The sequence below is a fragment of the Chlorocebus sabaeus genome, chromosome 24 (assembly GCF_047675955.1).
Source record: "Chlorocebus sabaeus isolate Y175 chromosome 24, mChlSab1.0.hap1, whole genome shotgun sequence".
NCBI lineage: Eukaryota > Metazoa > Chordata > Mammalia > Primates > Cercopithecidae > Chlorocebus > Chlorocebus sabaeus.
In genome coordinates, this window is record NC_132927.1 from 70,499,287 (window position 1) to 70,524,044 (window position 24,758).

A 24,758-nucleotide genomic window follows, 5' to 3' on the forward strand; every position below is an offset into this window, starting at 1 on the left:
CATTCATCACCTTGAACATCTATCATTCTTTTGTGTTGTGAACATTCAAAATTATCTCTTCTAGCTTTTTGAAAATATACACTAAGTTGTTAATCGTATTCACCCTACAGTGGTACAGAACAGCGGAACTTATTCCTCCTGTCTTGCTGTATAAGTTGTCGAAGAGTCACTCAAAAGGCAGTATTCTCTATATCATTGGTGATAAAGGTTTAATCCAAAGAGGAGTTTATCTCTTCGCAAGGAACATGAAACTTGTGTATATTGTTTTGACATGGCATTGATAGTAAAAAATACATAGTGGACATTATTAGTGAAATAATTTATTGGTAACATAAATATTATTAAATAAATCATGAACATAACTCTCACAAATTTATCAACTTAGAAATCCTTTTAGGCTGGAATTTAAGCGAGTTCTTATGATGGGACTATGATCTGAGGTGGTATGATGGCTGTAGGTTATGGACTGAGAAATAGGTTGGAATACTGGCTCTAATCTTTACTAGTCACATGACTTTGGGTGAATCCCGTTTTTTTTTTTTCTGAGCATCAGTAAGGATAGAAATATACTGCTCATATATTGTGATGATTAATGTGATTATGTATGTAAAGTGCCTTGTATAGCACATAGTAGGCCCTTAAATGTTAATTTTTCTTTTACTCTTTCTTTGGTCCTACTAAAAAATATTATTTGTTTCTGTATGGTCTTAAGCATGAAGACTATAATCAGGTTTGAATGATTTTCTGCATAAACCTTTTAAGGCAATGTTTTAAAGATTAAACATTATTAGGAATTTCATTTTACAGGACTGACATATGGAAATATTCTATATTTGAAAAATTACTGATGTTAGGGATTGGTATTCACTGTCTTCTGCTTAGTTTTTCTTGAGTCTCTCTATCAGTCATCTTTCCCTTCAAAGAAGGTTTTGTCTTTCTTGGAAGGTTAATTCTCTAAGGTAATCATTTAATTTATTTTGTTCTATTCATTAAAACAAACTTTAATAATTTAATTTGAGTAAGGAAATAATTAACTATCAGCTATGTAAAGTTTAGTTTTTATTGTGAACTCAAAGCAAGGCCTTTATGGCATCTGCTTTATTGTTATAAATTCAAGCACAGTATCAGCAGCTTATGAGTTATACTTTGCATTTTAAGTGAGAGCTGCTAGGAGTAGGATAACTGGCTCTCTATAACTACAAACATTTGATATCCTACACATAGTTGAACAGTAGCAAAGCTGGAGTTCTCAGATATAGTACTGACTGATTATGTCACGTCATCATTTTTGGATAGCATCTGCTCATCTCCTCTCTCTTGTCCAAGTGGTTTAGGACTAAACAAATTATGAGGGTGTCCAGGCTAGGAAAAGAGGACTTTGTGCTATGTAGTCAAAATTTTTAGTGTGTGAATCTGTCTTCCTTATTAGATTTTAAGTTCTTAGAGGTAGAAGCAAGGTACAAGAATAGAGGAAGATAATATTGTTAGTACCTGGATTTATTCTAACATGTGGCTTATTCTTTGTGGAGAAGGGCAAGGCTTTCATAAACTAGCACAGGTAGCCTCATTTTCAGAGATCAAAGATGTTTCTGAAAATGCTTTAGGCAATATCATAAACTAAGAATTTCTGTTTCTTTTCTTGATTGCAACAAATTGGTTGTCATTTTGTGTTTTTGTCTAGCATCATTGATCATTGAAGACAAGTTTTTTTTTTTTTAACCATATGTTTTTAAAAAGCATTAAGCAGCATAGTTATACAGTTTTCTCTAGCAGTACTGCATAGCTTAGGAGCAGGAGTGGGATAGGAAAAGCTGATAGATGTGTTTGGTATTGTCTGGATGCACAGTTTGGACAGGAGTCAGTGTAGCATAGTGGTTGGTATGAGTTTTGGAGTAGTACAGGCTGCATAACTTTTGGCAAGTACCTTAATTTTTCTAAACTCTAATTTCCTCATCTACAACATGGGATAATAATAGGATCTACCCACCTTATAAAATTAGTATGAGAATTAAATAAGATGAATGCAAGTAAGGTGCTTATTTATTAGCACAATGCCTGGCTTATAGTATATTAGATACTATTTTTATTTTGTTGAGATTAGAAGGAGGTTATTAAAGTAAGGTTATTGGTGAGAATCTAATTGAAATAATAGGGAGATTCAGGCTGGCAAGGAAAAAAATGAAACTAGGAAGAATGTTAGGTACTGGAGAATAAGAAGGTTAATAGGTTAGAAATGTGATGAGGGCAAAACATAGGCTTAGCAATAGAAAAGTAGAAAAATAAGAGTTAATGGCCAATAAGTGAGATCACAGTTTGAGATTCTAGAGATGGAGTATTTCCAGATAATAAAATCCAGCCTTTGACAAAAGTTGTGGGTTGCTGATATGAAGTGGAGATGAATTCATTTTAACAAATATTTATGAAGCCCTTACTGCGTGCTGCTTTGCTAGGCATTGGGGAATGTCACATTTGGGTAAAACATCCCTGGATTACAGGAAATCAGAAACCAGCTATTGGTCACTCACCTGAATGATGAAGTTTACCATGACAGTGGCAGAAGCTGGGACAACAAGAAAGACTATAGAACTTTTATTGTAGCAAAGAATACTTCAGTGGATTGACTTGTTTTTTATTGGCGTAAGATATTACTATAAATGGCTCTTTAAAATAGGTGCATCTCCCAGTAGGGATAAAATAATTAGAAACATTAATTTAGAGTTTAAAAGATAGGTGTCCTAAATTCATTTATTTAACTAGTCTTGTTTTTTTCAGCTTTCCTTTTTAGCCACTAGTGTACAGATGAGATGATTAACCCAATTCTTTTTAGTTTTAGAGGAATGGTTTGTTGAGTGGGCCTGTGTTCATTTTGTTTCTGAGTAAGTATCCTAGAAAAGGAGCATGTCCCAAAGAATAGCACAATTGGGGCAAAAAGGAGCAGCTCAAGTTGTAACCATGATGATTGTTTCCTGTGCAGGGCTTTTCAATAGAAAGTTGTAGATTTTAAAGTCTGGGAAGCTGGGAAGCTTACTTTGAAACAAAAAGAATAATGTTGATCAAATATTTAAAAATTACATGTGTGATATAAAGTAGCAATAAAGTGGAATCCTCTATGCCAATTTTATTTTTGGGTTTCTTCTAGTCAGTGATGGTAGCATAGATCCACACATACTTGTTTTTTTTTTTTTTTTTTTCTTAAGAGATAGAGTCTGGCTGTGCTGCCCAGGCTGGACTTGAATGCCTGGGCCTGGGCTGGAGTGATCCTCCTCTCTTAGTCGCTTGACTAACTGGGACTACAGGTGCAGTACCCCGCACCGGGGAATACTTAGTTTACTTATACTGATTATGACTAAAGTCAGCAGAACAAAGCAACATGTTCACAGCCCCAAGAAATTCCCAGGCATGCAAGTTAAGAACTCCCATTTTAATGCATACCTCTACTCAATGACCCTTTTGTCTGATACGCTTTTTCACAAACTCCTTATACTTTTCTCTAACGTACATTTAAGTAGACTTACATGTTATTCCATCTCTGCTATTTTTTTGCCGTATTACTTTTAAAGTCATTACGAAGAGCCCTGTAGCCAGGACTAACAGAAATTGTGAACGTATGCAGTCTACTGTCAGATGGACCTTCCGCTTCATTTGGGCAAACTGCTGCTGTGCACTTGGCTCATTTCACTCACATCTAAAAAATGTTAAGAGTCTGCAGTCTCCTTTTCCTCTTTTTTTTGTTTTTGACTGTTCTTCTACCATGGTGACTCTCAATGTGTGATCCCCAGTATATCACCTGGGAACTTGTTAGAAATCAAGTTCCCAGGCCTAAACAAGACCAACTGAACCAGAATCTCTGGTGGTGGGACCCAGGTTTAACAAGCCCTGTACAAGGTGATTCCGACACATGCTGAAGTTTGAGAACCACTGCTGTAGCATGTTGTAGTTGCCAACCTGTATACATTTTCTTGATGCCACTGACTTAATATATTTCTGCTAAGCTCAACATATATGTTGAACTATGGCCAGTAATTAATGTTGGTGGTTTCATGTGACTCAACTAATATTTGCTTTGTCTAAACCAGAATTTCTTAGACATATTTTGTTGAGATATTGACATTATTTGTTGTAAGCAGCTGTCTTGTGCATTGTAGGATGTTTAGTGGCACTCCGGGTTCTACCTACTAGATTATAGTTACATTTCCTAAGTGACGATTAAAAAAATGTCCCTAGACCACGAGTGGAGGGGAGGGGAGAAGGAGGAGATCACTCCTGGTTGAGAACCACTAGCTAATCCAGTTTCTTTTCCTTCAAACTCATAATAGCCAATGTACTACCCATAATATATCAGTTTTTCTCCCTGGGTAGGAAAACGGCCAGATATAAATTAATTATAGAAATTAAAGATTATGGTGATTATAATTTTTTATAATTTTACAAAATTTATATTACTTTTTATATTTTTTCATGTCCTGCTTATAGTGAGCAATATCACCCTATAGACTAGTATTATTTGCTTTCCTTGTATCTTATTGCTGTGAAAGTCTAATGATAATTTGCTTTTCTTTTTGTTCCTAAGTAACTTGCTTATTTTGCTTGGATGCCCAAAGGATTTTTCTTTAAGATTCAACAGTAAATCTCAGTATTGGTTATATTGGATTGACTTTCTCAGGTTTGCAATACGTGCTTTTGAATCTCTCTTTTTTGTTTTTAATTACAGGAAAGGGCTTTTTTTTTTTTAAATTTTGACTTAAAAAAATTCCTTCCCTTGCTTTGGTTTTGGTTTTCTTCTTCAGGAACTCCTATTAAAAGTTGTTAGATCTTCTTTGTCTACCTTATATATTACATATATTACTTTCTCTCAAGCTTATAAGCTTATATTACTTTGTTTAAAAGTTTTTCTTAAAAAAGAAAAAAAATTTTTGGAGATAGAGTTTCATTCTGTTGTCCAGGCTGGAGTGCAGTGGCATGATCTTGGCTCACTGCAACCTCTGCCTCCTGGGTTCAAGTGATTCCCTGCCTCAGCCTCCCACATCGCTGGGATTACAGGTGTCCACCACCACACCCAGCTAGTTTTTGTATTTTTAGTAGAGACAGGGTTTTACCATGTTGGGCAGGCTGGTCTTGAACTCCTGACCTCAGGTGATCTGCCTGCGTTGGCCTCTCAAAGTGCTGGGATTACAGGCATGAGCCACTGCGCCTGGCTTCAAATCTTTTTTATTTAAAAATTTTTCTTCTTTTCACCTTTTATTTCTCTTGAAGTATTATTGTGTTTATTCATCTTTTTCTTCTTTCTAGTTTAGTCTTTTTTGAAATATTTTCTTCTAATTCTTTCCTGAGTTCTATCACTTCATTTCTGAGTTTTCATAATTACAATTCATGTGTTTTTTCATATCTTATACATTAAAACTTTCTTTGCTTGTGGAGAAATAGTAGGTTGTAGTTACCTGTTTGAGTATGTCTTTCATTGTCTTTAGGAATATTAGTCTGCTCCTTATTCTCTCTTTAAAAAATAACTATTCGTGTAATTTAATGATCCTTATTTTTCATTTTTATGTGAAATTAGTTTTCATAAACCTTAGGAGGTGTGGTTCAGGATAGCTTTTCTAATTTCAGGACTCTAAAGCTCCCTTTTTTGTTGTTTTGTATAGTGTTCGAATTAGGATACCTTACTTTCTGAGGTTTCTCGGTTCTGTTTCTCTCCTGTACTGTTATGTAGATCTTTTCTGTTGTTCCTCTGCTGCTCCATTTGGGTTCTGTTTCCCAGAATTTTTCTTCAACTTGGGTCTTTGTTCTAGAAGTTTTGAAAGTTCATGGGGATAAGACTGCTTGGCCCTTTCAGATGTTACTATGGACTTGCTGAATTCATCAGCTGTTGGAGGATACAAAACCATTTAGGGTTTTAGCTGCTGTTCACACATGGCATGTGTGAAATCTTATCATGTAGTTATGGTGTAGATGTCATGCATGGTTTATTTTATTTATTTTGTTTAATTTTATTATTTTTGTCCTAGTTTTTTATGCTCTGTTTTTTATGAGGGATTCAGGAAATTTAAAAAAACAATGTGTTCACTGTTGCCATCTTTATAGGGGTAATGTCATCTTTTTTTGGTATTTATATACTTTATTTTGCACTAGTTTATTGAAGTATTGATGTATAGTAAACTACATATATTTAAAATGAAGTATTGATGTATAGTAAACTACATATATTTAAAATGAAGTATTGATGTATAGTAAACTACATATATTTAAAATGAAGTATTGATGTATAGTAAACTACATATATTTAAAATGAAATTTGATGATTTTTCACATATGTATATTCCCATGAAACCCTCACGGTGATCAAGATAATAAACATATCCACCTCCAAAAATTTCCCCATGCCCCTTCGTAATCAAGCTTTCATTCTTCTTTCCTTATTCCCAGGCAAAAGCTGCTTTCTGCCACTATAGTTCAGTTTGTATTTTCTGTGATTTTCTATAAGTGAAAACATACAGTAGTATTAATTTTTTTTGTATGACTTCTTTCATTCAGTGTAATTGTTTTGAAGTTTATCCATGATTTTCTTCATTTCTTTTTATTGCTATATGGATCTATCACTGTATGGATATATCATAATTTGATTATCCACTTGTTAGTGAACATCTGAATTGTTTTTATCTATTACAAACAAAGCTGTTATAAATATTTACATTAAAGTGTTTATGTGAACATATGCTTTTATTTCCCTTGGATAAATGTATAAATATGGACTGTCTGGGTTGTTTGGTAGGTGTATGTGTAACCTTTAAAGAAATTGTCAAACTTTTCCAAAATGATTGTATTATATTTATATTCCATCAGTAGTATGTGAAAGTGCCATTACTCCTCATCCTTGCCCACATTTGGCATGTTCAGTCCTTATAATTTTATTTCAGTGAATGTGTAGTGATATCTCATTGTGGTTGTAATGTAATTTTACCTAATGATTAAAATTTTGTTGAGCATTTTAAGATGTATTTATTTGCCATTTTTACATTTTCTTTGGTGAGGTGTTCAAATCTTTTGTCCACTTTTTAATGGATGTTCTTACTCTTGTAGTTAAGAATTCTCTATATATTCTAGATACAAGTCATTTGCTAAATATTTGTTTCGCAGATATTTTATGCCAGTCTATGGCTTACATTTTCATTTTTGTAACAGTGCCTTTGAAAAACAAACATTTTTAATTGTGATGAATTTTGTTTGGTTGATTTTTAAATTTTTTATACTTTACCTTTTGTGTTCTCTTCAAGAAATCTTGTCAAACCCAAGGCCACTAAGATTTTCTGCTGTTTTCTTCTAGAAGTTTTACATTATTGGCTGTTATATTCAGGCCTGTGATCCACTTTGAGTTAACTTCTGTTTATTGTTTCAGGATGAGGAGAGACTCATTGTGTTTGTTTATGGCTATTTAATTGTTCTGCCACCACTTGTCGAAAAGATTATCATCTCCTCATTGAGTTGTCGTTTCACCTTTTAAAAAAGTCAATTGCGCATTTATGTTTGCGTCTATTTCTGGACTTTGTGTTCTTTTCCATTGATTATGTGCCAATATTGCACTATCTTGTCTATTATAGCTCTATGATAGGTTTTAAAGTCTAACCTGCTAGTACTAGCCCTACAACTTTGTTTTTGTCAGATTTGTTTTAGCTGTTCTATATCCTTTGCATTTCCATGCAGATTTTAGAATAAGCTTGTTCATTTCTGCAGAAAGCCTACTGGGATTTGGAAGGGGATCATATTGAATCTGTCTTCAATTTGTGAGATTTACGTCTTAACAGTATTGAGTATTTGATCCTTGAATATATTTAGGTCTTCTTTATTTCTCTCAGCATGTTCTGTAATTTTTGGTCTACACGTCTTGTACATCTTTTGTCAAGTGTTCCAATTATATTTCATATTGAAACAGGAAAAGTTCCCCAGCCCCCCTCGCAGGGCGTGCAGTAGGGGAGTGGCTCGCTTTTTTGGTGCCCCACTGCTCAAACCTCTAGGGGGAGCATGCCCAGGGGCAGGCTGTGGGACTCTGACCCCATGGCAGTGTCTGGAGGTGAATGTTTAGAGCTCCCGAAGCCCCAATAGGCATGTGTTACAGGGTGCTCTTTTAGTTTTGCACCTGTGTTTGCTTGTGTTAGTCAGCTCAATTAGACCCTTGCCTTATCGCAAGGACAGAGGGCTTTCTGTATCTCAGGGTTTCTTGCCTTGGTATACTGGAAGAATCGGATCACACGTGGACTTGGAGAATGAGCGCAAGGTTGTATTGAGTGGAAGTAGCTCTCAGCAGATGGGGGAGCCAGAAGAGCCAAGGATTAGAAAGGTGATTTTCCCCTGGGCTCTCCTCTGACGGCCCCAGCCAAACTGCCTCATGCCGCCGGTTCATGGCTTGCCGACCTGCGGGGCCTGTTGGTGTGCTCTTACGCAGATGCATTCCTCTTGACAGCCTCTCAACGTCCAGCCACTTGGGTGTTCCTCCGCTGGTGTGTTCCTCTCCACATCCAGCCACTTGCGTCTCTGCCTGCTAGGGTCTTGGGGCTTTTATAGGCACAGGTTGGGGGTGTGGTGGGCCAGGGTGGTCTTGGGAAATGGCAGCATTTGGACGTGAAGGCAGGAGCTCCTGTCCTCACCTAGGTCTGCGGGCGCAGGCCCGGGGGTGGTACCCTAGACAGGGAACGCGCCCATCTCTTGCCAGCACTTCCCTGCACCCCTTCCCATATCAATATTGTTATGCTAATGTAAATTAGATTACCTTTTAAATTATAATTTATATCTTTTATATTGTATGGAAAATATAATATATAAAAGTAGAGATACTTTTATATATTGACCTTGTATTCTGCATACCGCTAGACTCACTTATTCTACTAGCCATTTTGTAGATTATTTGGGATTTTCACCATAGACAACTATGTTGTTTGTGAGTAAAAACAATTAAACGTCTTCCTTTCTAATCTGTAAGTCCTGTGTTTCTTTTTCTTGCCTTATTGCACTGGTTCAGAGCTCCAACACAGTGTTGGATGGTGATAATGGTCTAGTTTCAATAGAATTGGTATCAATTCTTTGAATGTCTGATAGAATTCAGCTGTGAATCTGTCTGGTCCTGGATTTCTCTTTGTTGGCAGTTTTTAAATTACAATTTCAATCTTGCTGCTTGTTCTTGGTCTGTTCAGAGTTTCTGTTTTTTCCTGGTTTAATCTAGGAAGGTTGTATACTTCCAGTAATGTATCCATCTCCTCTAGGTTTTCTAGTTTGTGTGCATAAAGGTGTTCATAGTAGCCTTGAATGATCTTTTGTATTTCCGTGGTATTGGTTATGATGTCTCCCATTTCATTTCTAATTGAGTTTATTTGCATCTTCTCTCTTCTTGGTTAATCTCACGAGTGGTAAAGAACCAGCTTTTTATTTCATTTATCTCTTGTATTTTTTTGTTTCCATTTCATTTAGTCTTGTTCTGATCTTTGTTACTTCTTTTCTTCTGCTGGGTTTGGGTTTGGTTTGTTGTTTCTCTAGTTCCTTGAGGTGTGACCTTAGCTTGTCTATTTGTGCTCTTTCAGACTTTTTGATGTAGACATTTAATGCTATGAACTTTTCTTTTAGCACCGCTTTTGCTCTACCCAGTGGTTTTGATAAGTTTTGTCACTATTTTTCAGTTGAAATAATTTTTAAATTTCCATCTTGATTTCATTGTTGACTCAATGATCATTCAGGAACAGATGATTAACTTTCCATGTATTTGCATGGTTTTCAGTGTTCCTTTTGGAGTTGATTTCCAGTTTTATTCCACTGTGGTCTGAGAGAGTACTTGATATAATTTTGATTTTCTTAAATTTATTGAGACTTGTTTTGTGGCCTATCATATGGTCTTTCTTGGAGAATGTTCCTTGTGCTGATGAATAGAATGTGTATTCTTCAGTTGTTGGTTAGAATGTTCTGTAGATATCTGTTAAGTTCATTTGTTCTAGGGTATAGTTTAAGTCCATTGTTTCCGTGTTGACTTTCTGTTCTTGATGACCTTTCTAGTGCTGTCAGTGGAGTATTGAAGTCCCCCACTATTATTGTGTTGCTGTCTTAGGTCTAGCAGTAATTGTTTTATAAATTTTGGAGCTCCAGTGTTAGGTGTATATATATTCAGGATTGTGATATTTTCCTGTTGGACAAGTCCTTTTATAATTATATAATGTCCCTCTTTGTCTTTTTAAGCTGCTGTTGCTTTAAAGTTTGTTTTTTTTTTCTGATGTAAGAATAGCTACTCCTGCTCACTTTTGGTGACCATTTGGAATATCTTTTTCTACCCCTTTACCTTAAGGTTATGTGAGTCCTTATGTGTTAGGTGATTCTCTTGAAGACAGCAGCTGGTTGGTGAATTCTTATTCATTCTGTGATTCTGTACCTACTAGGTATCTACCCAGAGGAAAAAGAAGTCATTATATGAAAAAGATGCTTGCACATGGATGTTTGTAGCAGCACAATTTGCAGTTGCTAAAATATGGAACCAGCCCAAATGCCCATCAGTCAACGAGTAAAGAAAATGTGGTTGTGTGTGTGTATTTTTTATGTGTGTGTGTGTGTGTGTCTCACCATAAAAAGTAGCAAAATATTGGCATTTGCAGCAACCTTGATGGAGCTGGAGACTATTATTCTAAGTGAAGTAACTGAGGAATGGAAAACCAAACATCATATGTTCTCACTTATAAGTGGGAGCTAAGCTGTGAGGATGCAAAGGCATAAGAATGATACAGTGGACTTTGGGGACTCTGGGGAAAGGGTGGGAGGGGTGTGAGGAGTAAAAGACTACAAACTGGGTACAGTGTACACTGCTGGGTGATGGGTGTGCCAAAATCTCAGAAATCACCACTGAAGAACTTACTTATGTAACCAAACACCACATGTTCCCCCAAAACGTTTACAAATAAAAAAGTGCTTAGATACGAATCTAAGAAAATGTGTGTAAGATCTGTATGTTAAAAATTACATAAAACTGAATAAACTATTCAAAGATCTAAATAAACAAAGATAAATATTGTGTTTATGGATTAAAATAAGGAAGTGGTAATGGTCAACATCCCTGCCTTGTTCCTGACTTGGGGGAAGTATTCATTCTTTCACCATTAAGTATGATGCTGGCTCTAAGTTTGTCATAGGTATTCTTTATCTGGTTGAAGAAGTTCCCTTCTATTTGTAGTTTGCTGATAGTTTTAAATCATGAGTAGATACTGTATTTCTCAGATTTCCACATGTAGTGTGGTATCCAGGTGCTTTTTGAAAATTCTGTTACATTGACTGATTTCAAAAATTAACCTTTTTGGCCAGGCGTGGTGGCTCATGCCTGTAATCCCAGCGCTTTGGGAGGCCGAGGCGGGTGGATCATGAGGTCAAGAGATCGAGACCATCCTGGCCAGCATGATGAAACCCCATCTCTACTAAAAAAAAAAAAAAAAAAAAAAAAAAAAAAAAAAAAAAAAAAAAAAAAATTAGCCAGGCGTGGTGGTGCGTGCCTGTAATCTCAGCTACTCGGGAGGCTGAGGTAGGAGAATAGCTTGAACCAGGGAGTCGGAGGTTGCAGTAAGCCAAGATCGCACCACTGCACTCCAGCCTGATGACAGAGCCAGACTCTGTCTCAAAAAACAAAACAAAACAAAACACAAAAAACACCTTTATATTTTGAGAAAACTATAGATTCACATACAGTTGTAAGAAATAATACAGAAATATCCAAGTTCTCTTTACCCAGTTTCCCCCTATAATAACATCTTGAAAAACTATAGTACAGTATTACAACCAGGATGTTGACATTGATAAAGTCAGGATGCATAAGATTTCCATCATCAATGGATCTCTCATATTACACTTGTGTGGTCACACCTCTTTTCCTCCTGCTCCTGTATCCCTCCTTAGCCCCTGGAATTCGCTAATCTGTTCTCTATTTGTATAACTTCGTCATTTCAAGAATGCTATATAAGTGGAATCATACAGTATGTAACCTTTTGGGATTGAATTTTTTTTTCATTTAGCATAATTTCTGGAGATTCTTCCAGGTGGTTATACATATCAATAGTTTTTTTTTTCCTTGTTATTGCTGAGTAGCATTCCACAGTATGGTGTACTACAGTTTGTTTATCCATTTCTTCACTGAAGGACGTATCATTGTTTTCATATCTTTTTTGTTGTTTTTGTTGTTCAAATAAAGGTGTTATAAACATTCATCCACAAGTTTTTGTGTGAACAGAAATTTTTATTTCTTTGGGATAAATTCCCCAGAGTACAATTGCTGTCTTCTATGGTGTTACATATTTAATATTTTAAGAAACTTCCAAACTGTTTTTTCCAGAGTGGCTATACCGGCTTACATTCCTAGCAGCAATGAATCATCCAGTTTTTTTGCTTTTGGTGGTGTTTTTAAAATTTTAGCCATTCTGATAAATGTGTAGTGATAGTTCATTGTCCTTTTACTTTGTGTTTGCCTGATGGTTAATGAATTAAGCATCTTTTAGTGGGCTTATTTGCAATCTGTACATCATCCTCAGTAAAATGTTCCCTCATGTCTTTTACCCATTTTTGAATTGGATTGTGTATTTTATTACTATTGAGTTTTGAGAGTTCTTTATGTGGTCTCAACAGTAGTCCTTTTTCAAACATTCATTTGCAAATATTTTCTCCCAGTCTGTGGCTTGTCTTTTCATCCTTTTACAGGGTCTTTCACAATACAAAAGTTTTAAATTTTGTTGAAGTCTAACTTTTCTTTCTTGTGGATCATGCTTTTACTGCCAAGTTTAAGAATTCTTTGTCTAGCCCTAGATCTAGAAGCTATTTACCCGTGTTTTTCCTGACAGCTCTATTGTTATACGTTTCACACTTGATCTTAGTGAAAAGGCTGAGAAGTGATTAGTTTTATGTTTTAGGTGTAAGTTTGTGATTCATTTTGAGTTAGTGTGAGGCACAGGTCATGTCAGTTTTTTTTTTTTTTTTTAAATTTTAGACACCTGTGGATATCTAGTTGCTTCAGTGCCATTTGATGAAAAGGCTATTTTTTGTCTACTGGATTGTCTTTGCACTATTGCCAAAAATCAGTTGGGCATATATATGTGTGGGGTCTATTTCTGGGTTCTATTTTCAGTTCTGTTGATCTATGTCTCTCTCCCTCCACCAATGCTGTGTAGTCTTGGTTACTATAGCTTACTATAATAAGTCTTAACAGTGGGTGGACACAGTTCCTCCTACTTCATTCTTCTTTTTCAAAATCGTTTCAGCTATGCGTATTCCTTTGGTTTTTCATATAAATTTAGAAAAAATATAATCTGTGTCTCCCAAAATCTTGTTTGTATTTCGATAGGAATTGTGTTAAAGCTGTATACCACTTTGGGGAGAATCGGCATATTTACCATGCTGAATTTCCCAGTGTGTGCCTCTCTAATTGCTTAGATATCCTTTGATTTCTTTCAGCATTGTGTACTTTCAGCCTACAACTTCTGTACATATTTTATTAGTTTTTTGGAGTGATTATAAATTATATTGAATTTGTAATTTCAGTGTTCATGTGTTGACTTTTGTCAAATGTTTTTTCTGAATTGATATGATCATGTGATATTTTTCTTCTTTAGCCTGTTAATATGATGGAGTACATTGATTTTTAATATTGAACCAGCCTTACATCCCTGCAATAAACTTCATTTGATCATGGTATATAATTCTTGCTAAAATTTTGTTAAATATTTTTGCGTCTATATTTATGAGGTATACCGCTTTGTAGTTTTTCTTCATGAAGTGATTTAGGAAGTGCCACCTCCTCTTCTCTTTTCTGGACGAGATTGTGTAGAATAGTGTTAATTTTTCGTTAAATGTTTGGTAGTATTCTCCACTGAAACCATCTGGGCCTGGACTTTTTTTTTTAGGACTTTGAAAATATTAATTCAATTTCCCTAATAGTTGTAGGAACATTCAGATTATCTCTTTCATATTGGATAAGTTGTTACTATTTATGTTTTTCAACAAATTGGTCCATTTTGTCTAAGTTTTCAAATTTATATGTATAGAAATATTCACAGCATTCACTTATTGTCCTTTTGATTTCTGCAGTCTGTAGAGATACCTACTGTTTCAATTCTGATGTTGGTAATTTTTGTCTTCTCTTGTTCTTTTGTCATTCTTGCTGAGGTTAGTTGATTTTTATTGATCTTTAAAACAACTAGGCCTTTGTTTCCTTCTTTTTCTTTATTTTTTCTATTTTTATTATTGATTTTATCTCTTTGTTTCTTCTGCTTGTATATTGTGGTTATTTTGTTCTAGGTTCTTGAAGTGGAAAGTTAGATTATTGATTTGAGATGTTTCGTTTTTTTCTAATGGTTACATTTCCCTCTTTGAATATGTTAGCTGTATCCCACAAATGTTGATTTTTTATTTTCATTCAGTTCAGTGTATTTTTTGATTTCCCGTGAGACCTTTCTCTTTGATTCATGGGAATATATAGAAGTTTGTTTAGTTTCGAAGAGTTGGGAGATTTTTCTGTTACCTTTCTTTTACCAACTTCTAGTTTGATTCCATTGTGGTTAGAGAAAATTCTGTATTATTTAAATTTTCAAAAATTTGTTGAAGTTTGTTTTATGGTCCGTCTTGATATATATTCTTTTTTTTTTTTTTTAATAATTTATTTATTATTAAACTTCAAGTTGTAGGGTACATGTGCACAATGTGCAGGTTTGCTACATATGTATACTTGTGCCATGTTGGTGTGCTGCACCCATCAACCCGTCATTTACATAAGGTATAACTCCCAATGCAATCCCTCCCCCCTCCCCCCTCCCCATGATAGGCCCCGGTGTGTGCTGTTCCCCTTCCCGAGTCCAAGTGATCTCATTGTTCAGTTCCCACCTATGAGTGATGGATACTGTCCCAACTAAAATAATATTATTCTTGAAATATAAAAACATTCATTTAGAAAAAGAAAGGTCTGCTTTTTAGATAATAAGGTTCTTTAAATTATTATAAATAATTTTTTAAATTAATATATTCTTTGGGCACTTGAATGGAATGTGTATTCTGCTATTGTTGGATAGAGTGTTCTATAAATGTCTACTAAATCTTGGTTGATGGTATTCTTGAGTTCTTCTATATCTTTGCTGATTCTCTGTGTAGTTCTATCAGTTGTTGAGAGATGGGTTCTGAAATCTCTGGCTGCACCTGTGTATTTGTCTATTTTTCTTTTCAGTCTTATCAGTTTTTGCATCACATATTTTGCAACTCGGTTTGTTGTATACACATTTAGGATTGCTATTTCTTGGTGGATTCATCTCTTTTATCATTTTATAGTGTCCCTGTCTGTCTCTGGTGATTTTCTCTTCTCTGAGATTTACTTTACTTGATATTCATATAGCCACTCCTGCTTTCTTTTGATTCACATTTGTATGATATATTATTTTCCAGTCTTTATTTTCAACCACTGATATTGTTTTCAACCACTGATACTGTTTTTTGAAGTGAGTTTCTTGTAGACAGTATATAGTCGAATCATTTTTAAAAGCCACTCTACCAATTCCTGTCTTAAACTGATATATTTTGACCACTTATATTTAATGTAATTGTTGATATTTTAAGGCTAAAGTGTATCATTTTATTTTTTATTTGTTCTTTTTTTGCTTCTGTTTTCTTTTTCTTGCCTTCCTGTGAAAAGTTTTGTTTTCACCTCTGTGAGGTATTAGAGATTATACCCTTTTTTACCTTAATTGTAAATTAGTGAATAAAATTTATGGAACATTCAATATTTAATATTCCTGACATCTGTCATCTAGTTAGCCATCTTTTCATTCATACTTTCAAGAGATATTTATTGAACCTCTACCCTGGGCCAGGCATTGTCATTTTCTTTTTCTTTCAAATTATTCTCTCTCAGTTCTTTAGTAGTGTAGTATATTTATTTCCTCTGGTTGTTGTAACAAGTTACCACAAACCAGGTGGCTTAAAAATAATAGAATTTTATTCTGTCACAGTTCTAGAGAACAGAAGTCTGAAGTCAAGATGTCAGCAGGGATCTAGAGGAGAATCCATTATTGCCTATTCCAACTTTTGGTGGTTGTCACCATTCCCTGACTTGTGACTGTATTGCTCAAATTTCTGCATTTGTGGTCAAGCGGCCATCTGTTATGTTTTATTCTGTGAGTTTCTCTTTTAAGGACACTTGCTATTGGATTTAAGGCCTAGCTAGTTTGGATAACCCAGGATAATCTCTTTATCTCAAGAGCTCTTTAAAAATTAAGACAATAATCACAGGTTCTAGGATTAAGATGTAGACATACCTTTTAGGGGGCCACCATTCAGTTCACTACCAGTAGTGTTTTTCTGTGCAACTTTAATTTCTCTTTTTTTGACCCTCTCTCCATTTGGCGTGGATTCTCTATTTCACACCCTTCACTATTCCTTCTGAATTTTGTCTAGTAAAGGATTCTCCTAGAGAGTGATGAGAACAGTGGAATGATTACGGTGTCCTTTATTTCATAGCTGACCATATTGCAACAGAAAAAGCCTTTCTTCATGGCAGGGCAGCTTCATTTAGAATCAGAATATGTTTCTTTTTAATAGAACTTACTCTGAAGCAAAAATATATTACTTAAAAAAACTATGTAAAACATGTATTAAAGTCTTATGTACATATAACTACAAATCCATTTGAAGAGATAAGTAAAATAATTCTAATCAATAAGTAAATATTATGGAATCAGCAATCAATATTTAAATTGGTGTCAGTTAAGAATAGGTGGGATTTCCCTCTGAAGTGATGCCATGTTTATTGGCATCTTTTTGATATCTATCTATCCATCCACATATATATATGGATATTTCAAGTATTTTCAGAACTTAGGCCACTGTGGTTATATTTGAAAACAGTTTTTTTGCTGTTTGTGGAAATGATTTTTTTGGAAGAATCTGAACATTTTTTTCAAGGCATTTAGGCCACTAGAGTATTGCTGAGATTATTTTGATAACTCCTTAATGAATGTCAATTTAAAAAGGAATTATGTAAATACACCCTGCTGATCTTTAAGAGTATTGAGTGTATCTTTAAAAAGTTTCTGGCATGGAGTCAAATCTAGTTTTACAAGTGATTTCACTGTACCAAGAGAAAGTTGTATGATTTTGCTGTAGTTGATTTTATTGCTTTCCCTGTTGTTGTGATTGTTAATGTTTACCGTAATAAAATGTTACCATTTATACATTTTTATAAAGTATGGCAAACTGAGAGGTCACAGGAAAAAATGAGGTAGAATTAAAAAATATGTATTTAGTAATAGTCTCAAAACTTTTAGGCTTAAGACATATTAAAACAATAAGATAATCTTGTTTCAGCACAGGCATAATTAATATCTTCATGTATTTGTGATAAGATTTGCTTAATGAAATTTCAGTTTTGGTTTTAGTTTTATATCTAAATGATGTATTTCTGGCTTAAAACTTAGAAGTCTGAGTGCTTATCATTCAAAGCAGTCATTTTTCCAATTAGTCCATACTTTTTATAACTGTGCAGAGGAATTCAGCTTATAATTATACATTTTAAATTTGTGTTTTCTTTGTAAGTGCTGGTCAAGATGTCCAAGGAACAAGTGTGATTGCAAATCTCCCATTTTTGATGCGACATAATCCCACTGAGACGCTTCGGAGAGTGTTGCCAAAAGTCAGAGTAAGTTGGTATGAAATAAGATTGGAGTTTCCCATTTTTCCCAGTAGCATGTTGTCGTTGTTGAAAGAGGATTTTGGAACTTTGATGGCTGATCTTTTGCACCTTGAGTGGAGGAAGTGTTATTATATACATTTTGAATTATAATGAAAATATTTAGGGAAATTAGCTGATGGAAATGGAGAAATCTAGATCTTAAGTTGTAAAATTTCTTCAGTCATTTTCTCAGTAGAGACATTTTACTAAAGGTAGTTTTTAGTAGCTCAAAAACACCTCCTAATTATTCTTAAAAAAAAAGTATTTAATATTCTGTTGGCTTAAATCTATATTAATAGTATTCGTATAACATTGATAATATAATTGAGCTGATACTCCTAATAATTGACCCTATGATGACCTCTGAAGAATCATCAGATAAAGATTGAATTATAGCCATCACAGTTTTAGATGTGTGTGTAATTTATTGCTTCATAAATTTCTTCAGAATTAGTTTTTCTGCTATGAACAAAAATGTTTGATCTACTATTACATTCTTTCTTCTATTTAATATTTGATTATTAATATAAAATTAAATAATTTCAACTATTAAATATTTACTAATTATTTATTTGTACTTATATGCAAAGTGCTTTTCTTTATAAGAACTTGAATGAACAAAACAGACACCAGTGTGTGTGTCCTCCAAGAATTTACCTACTAATGGGGTCAGTGAGGTTCCATACTACTGAGGATTATGTTTGCTAATAGAGGTTGGTAGATTTTGCTTTTTTTTTTATTTGGATATAGCTCTTCTCATAATTTTTAATTTATGTGTTTAAAATACTGAAGTTATTATTGAGTCCTTGAGTTTTATTTTTAGGCATGTGTATTATGGTTCTAGTTACTGTGATTTAGATCAGGGACATACCATGTTATTTTCATGAGATGCCCACCTATGCAGGCACTATGAACGTTTTGACCGATTACAATGGTGAATTAAGATGATATATATTTTGGCATTGCATGTAATTCAAAAATAAATCAAGCTTTTTCGTATCTGTTTTTCCCAGAATCATGCCATAATTTCAAAGGAATTAGGTCCACACAGGCCAGGTTTATTTTTACATTCAATTTCTGTGATACTAACTGACCTACACTTGTCAGCAGGACACCTGGAAGTGCCAGTTAAACAATAGCAGAAAGGAACAGGTATTTAGGTCCTCTTGGCTACAGAGTTAATGTAAGTAAGCAAATTAGATTTATAGCTAAGAATATTGCATGCTGCACACTCTGCGTTGAGCAGGTGAAATTTGGTCCACAGAGAGCATATTAAATGTCCAAAGTTTCATGATGCAAGAATAGAAGATGAAAGAGAGCAGTGAACTTTAGACATCTCTAAATTACTTTGCAAAAATCCTTTTGTTGAGTTCACAATAAAGGAAATTAAGTAACAGCTCCCCCAAAACCTTAATTTCATGGGAGTGTATAAATAATATAGTACACTCATATGTATAGCATATTTATACAAAGAATCAAATGTATCTTCTGAAACTATAAGTTATGCCTGAGTTATAGAAGATATGGTTTTAATAAGCTTTAAAAGTAATGGAAATTAATCCATAATACAGAGTATATTAACTAATAAATGGATACAAAGGTAGTATATACTAATGAATATGTACTAAGGAAACCTTTATTTATAACTGAATGATTTCACTCATTTATTTTACTAATCAACATGCAACCATTTATTTAGGACCATCGTCTTGCCCTGTACTCCGTTTAAAAGAGATACCAAAAAGGTAGAAGAGTCCAGATTAGATTGTATATTAGGAAGGTCTAGTGACCATGGGAAACAATGAGAGAACAAGTATAGTAGAGTATTTTGTGCTTCTGACTTGATGTAAAAATGCTGAAGAATAAGGCAAATGAGAAGGGCTTTATGGGGGTAACTCCAATAATAATGACTTTTATTGATAGTTTAATATATAATGTAGACAGCCAAACATTTAATCACCCCCATTTCAAATGATAAAATCTGTGTTTCTGTGCATATTATTTTAAATTCATTGTATTCAGATTTTGTTGTGACTTATTGGTACTCCTGCTTAGCACCTCTGTCAATTCCACCTCACTTCTGTGAGTGTTTACTTTCCAGTGATGAAACGCTGACAAAATATTGGGTAACTGCTTTGTTTACTTTTGCTTGGCCATGATTTCTCAATTTTTTTTAAAAAAAGTGATCTTGAACATTTAGTAATAATGGCATTGTCATTCATTCATAAATATTTACTGAGTCCTTTTATAAGGCAGGCACTGTTCTAAGCACTGGGAAAACAGAAGTGAACAAAAGATAGGGAACTTGCCCTCAAGGAGGCTACAGTCTAGATGGAGAAACAGACATTAAACAAGCAAATCCCTCCCCACCCAAGAAAGGTATAATGGTCATTTGTGATAAGCAGTCTGAGTGTACAGAACACGAGTTGATGAGATAAAGTAATAAAGTAACGAGGGCACCTGCTGTGCATTGGGATGGCAAGGGATGCCTTTTTGAGGGGCAGAAAACTGAAGGGATAGAAAGAAGCGCCATTTGAGAGTCGGGATCAAGTAGTTCAGGTGGAGAGAGCAGTAAATAGCCCTAAGGTGAAAGAGCTGGTTGGGACTGAGATAGAGACAGGTGTGTTTTGGACCCATTGAATGGGGTGGGGTGTGATTGAGAAGAGGTTAGAGAAATGGTTGATGACGCGGAGCATGCAAGCGTTGGTTTTCATTCTTAGGACAGTGAAAAGTCCTTGAAGACTTTAAAGCAGGCAGTGACTTACTTGTGTTTCTATTTCACAGTGATCATTTTGGTTATTGTATGGAGAATAGATTGCAGTGGGATAGTTAGGAAGCTTCAGTACTGGGCCTCATAGCTAGTATAAGGACAACTAATTAAGACAGTAGAGAGCAGTGGACATATCTGAGTTAACATGGGTTAAGGTAGAATGAGCAGAACTTTATAATGGATCGGGTTTGTGAAGTGAGAGATGACTTCCAGATTTCTGGCTTGACCATGCATATGGTTCTGCTGGTTTTCAGTTATAGTTGATTGTTGAATTCATAAGGAAAATAATTTGTGTACTTGATAATACTAGTCTTTTATGAATAATTTACTTTTAGATAATTTAAAGAAATGAACAATAAATATTTTATGCATTAAGTTAATTAATACCAAGATGTTTACCACGTTTATAACAGTAGTGTATGCAGCTTTTAGAGTTCACTTTTACCTTGTCTTTACCTTTAAGAATATCAGATAAAGTAATGGAGATTTTGCTGGCCTTATGTATTATAAACTTTCATCAGTGATATTTTTGTTTTATTGCATTTGCATTTTGTTCTTATGATAATGGATTAACTGAAAAGTGATTTAAAAAATAGGTTGCTATTTTCACTGTTTTAGAGATAAAGGAATTTAATGTTTAAAAATAAAATGTCAGAAACAGAGTTGGTGTTACAATTGAGCCAATCCATCAGATTGAGGTTGATGTCTAGAATAACTAACAAAAGAAGAAAAATAGAAAGTAAGAAAAATAGAATTAAGCCAATCCATAGTATTTCCTCAGTTTATTTTCTAAATTGTGTGCAAAGTGGGCAGTGAATGGTAGCGCAGTTAGGCCACTCATCTCAAGATTGAATTTAGCTAGGAATTTAGAAAGTAAATGTTTGACCTCCAATTTAAATTTCCTAAATGTGGAGATATTTTAAAATATAGTTATTACCATATATTCACGTTACATGATTTAATCCTAGGGTATCTGTTAAAGAATTGTTTTTGTGTGGTTTTATTAAGTTTTAATTCTTTTTCCACAGTATATTAAATTGAAATCTTAGATGTTTGTTAGACCTCAATATTTGATTTGAACTTCTCGTTATCTAGAAGTGAAAGAATTTGATTGGCAAGATAAATATCCAAAACATTATACCATGGTCTTTTATAAAATTCAGAATAATAGTGATATAATTACACCACATAACAAAGGTGATTCCATTACAATCCAATGCAAAAAACACTCTCTACTTATTGAGTTATTAACTTTATTTAGTTGTTTTTACACTTACATTTTGGCAACCATAATATGTGTCATAAAATTATATAATAGAAATTAAGCAATTCCAGGTACAGATAAAAATAATGTAGCAAATATTTATTGAGGTCTTACGACGTGTCAGGCACTGTTTTCTGTCAGATATTCTACATATTTTAATCTGAATACTCATAGCAGTTCTATAATGATCACTTGACAGTGGAAGAAACAACTTAGTTAAGTAACTTGCTCAAAGTCACAAAGCTTGCAAGTGGTATAATTAGGTTTAAACAGGAAGTCTGAGTCCTCAGTCTTTACTACTCATTAGCTGATCATAACTGTAACAGATATAAAATGTATAATTTAATGTCTCAAGCCTTAGTCATCTCCTATCTGTACTACAGCGGCCTCCTCACTGAATCTGTTGCTTCTATTTTGCCTCTGTTGCTTCCATTTTGCCTCCTAGAGGAAACTCAACCAGAGAGATCTTTTAAAAAGCATCAGTCATATCTTGTCTCCCTCTTGCATGAAAATTACTTAAGTGGTGTGGTAGGCAGAATCATGGCCCTTCCCAAAAGATATTGGGCCCTAATCCCTAGAAATTGTAAATGTTACCTTATTTGGAAAAAGGGTCTTTTCACATATAGTTAAGGATCTTGAGATTGGGAGATTATCCTGGATTATTGGGGTGGCGGTCTAAATGTCATCACATGTATCCTTGTAAGAAGGCAGAGGAGAGTTGACACATACATGTAGAAGAATGCAATGTGAAGATGGAGGTAGAGATTGGAGTGATGTGGCCACAAGCCAAGGAATGATAGCAACCACCAAAAGCTGAAAGAGGAAAAAAGTAGATTCTACCCCAGAGCCTCTAGGTGGAGTGTGGCCTTGCCAACACTTTGATTTTGACCAGGTGATACTGATTTTGAAATTCTGGCCTCCAGACCTGTGAGAGAAGAAATAGCTGTTGTTTTAAGCTACTCAGTTTGTGGTAATTTGTTACAGCAGCCACAGGAAACTAATAAAAGTAACTTCTCATTTCAAATAAAATACAACTCCCTACTATGTCCTTAAATCACGCCCATCTACCTTTGTGACCTCATCATCTGCCAGTCTTTTCCCTTTCTTTCATAAGAGCAGAATATGTATCAGTCTAGTTTCTCACTGTACCCCGAGAACTTAGAATAGTGTCTGGCAAATAATAGGCATTCAAAAAAATTTTGTAAATGCGTGTTCATTGAACTTAACATTTAGAGACAATATAAGTATCTACCTGAAAGACCAAGGGAACATTGGCCTGATCCACTGGTGGTATTCTTGGATAAGAAGTAGGAAGAGAATTTGTTTGGAAATTTGACACATACCTGTAGAATGTTATATAATGCTGATTTATGTTCCTAGAGAGACTTTTTGGGGGTTTTAAGAGGATTTGGGAAATATATAATAAAGGATAAAAGGGACATAATCAATGTGAAGTGTGATTTCCTTTTATTTCGATGCATGCCCCTAGTCTCAGCTACTCAGGAGGCTGGGACTCAGGAGTTTGAGGCTGCAGTGAATAGTTACTGACTGCACTCCAGCTAGGGCAACATAGCAAGACCTTGCCTCTAAAAAACAAACAAACAAACAAAAACAAAAAAAAAAAAAAAAAGAAAAAGAAATAATAGAAAAAAAAATAAATTTTTCCTAATTTGATTATTTATTATATAATTTTATATCTCCTGTATATGGGTAGTTTTTTAAACATCTAGAATTTTTACAGAAAGCATTTACTTTGTAAGTAAATTTGTAAATAGGAAGCTTTACTTTTTTAAAAGTCCTATTTCAAGTAACATAGTTAAGTGGACAAACAACCCAGATTGAGCATTCCTGTTCTCCAAATCCAAAATCAAAATGCTCCAAAATTTGAAGCTTTTTGAGCATAAACATGATGCTACAAGTAGAAAACTCCCCATCTGACCTCATGTGATGAAGTGCAGTTAAAGTCAAAATGCAGTCAAAACTTAGTTTCATGCATGAAATTATTTAAAATGTTGTATAAAATTACATTCAGCCTATGTGTATAAGATGTATATGAAACAAATGAATTTCATATTTAGACTTGGGTCCTATCCCCAAGATATTTCATTATGAATATGCAAATATTCCAAAATCCCAAAACATTCAAAATCTGAAACACTTCAGCTTACAAGCATTTGGGATAAGGGATACTCAAGCTGTAATAATGTGTGGAACACTTACTGTGGGCCAGGTGCTGTGCTTAATGCTTTAGATATATCCTTAAAAAAATCTTCCTAACAACTCCATGTGATGTATTTATACTCATTTTACAGTTGGGAAAATCTCGGCTTAAAAAATTCAGTGTTTGTGAATATTTAGTTGGGAGATTTCTAGGAAGCATGAAAGTATATAATTTATTCTTACAGTTCACCAAGGAAAAGAAATAGTCTTGACTAAAGGAATTAAAGAGCATAAACAAATGATCCAGACTGCTTTCTTATTTGGTTTGCAGCTAAGAAAACAGGCATCTGTCTTCCTCACTAAAGATGATGTGTTCTGAGATAAGCATAATGAGCAGATCATGATGTTCCAGACCCTTACAGATCATAAAAGTCCCACAATATATATTCTGTAGACAGGCTAAACATTTGGGGACACTGATAGGAAGGAATGTAAGTAAGAAAGTGAAATAATTCCTGTAATGTAAGGTTGATAGAAGATAATCATCAGGGTCAGAATTAAGAGGTCTTGTGGTTTAGGAAACATAAAATTATATAACTTATTTTTCTATTTCACTCAGAAAAAAGAGTATTAATGAAAGGAATTAGAGATGAACAGATTGATACAAACTGTTCTATGGTTTACAGCTTAAAAAATAAAAGTACATTTAATGCTATGCCTTTTGAGAATAATGTATTTTATACTTTTTCTTTTTACATATATATCTATGTGTATTTAAGGACAAAATAGGTTGACATTACTGATTACTTCACAATGATAATTAAAGTTCTATGAAACGTTTACTGAGTATATAG

General features: G+C 34.3%; 1 protein-coding gene across 9 annotated transcripts in view; it reads left to right on the forward strand.

Annotated features, from left to right (window-relative positions):
* Positions 1-24,758, forward strand: part of PPP4R4 (protein phosphatase 4 regulatory subunit 4) — a 105,887-nt gene that overhangs the window by 17,349 nt on the left and 63,780 nt on the right. For all 9 annotated transcript variants that reach the window (XM_037984438.2, XM_007987687.3, XM_007987691.3 and 6 more), the window contains one exon: positions 17,575-17,677. Coding sequence is in view for 8 of the 9 variants with exons in the window: in XM_007987687.3 (XP_007985878.2) it covers positions 17,575-17,677 (103 nt within the window). In the remaining variant the exon portion in view is untranslated. The remainder of the gene's footprint in view (positions 1-17,574; positions 17,678-24,758) is intronic.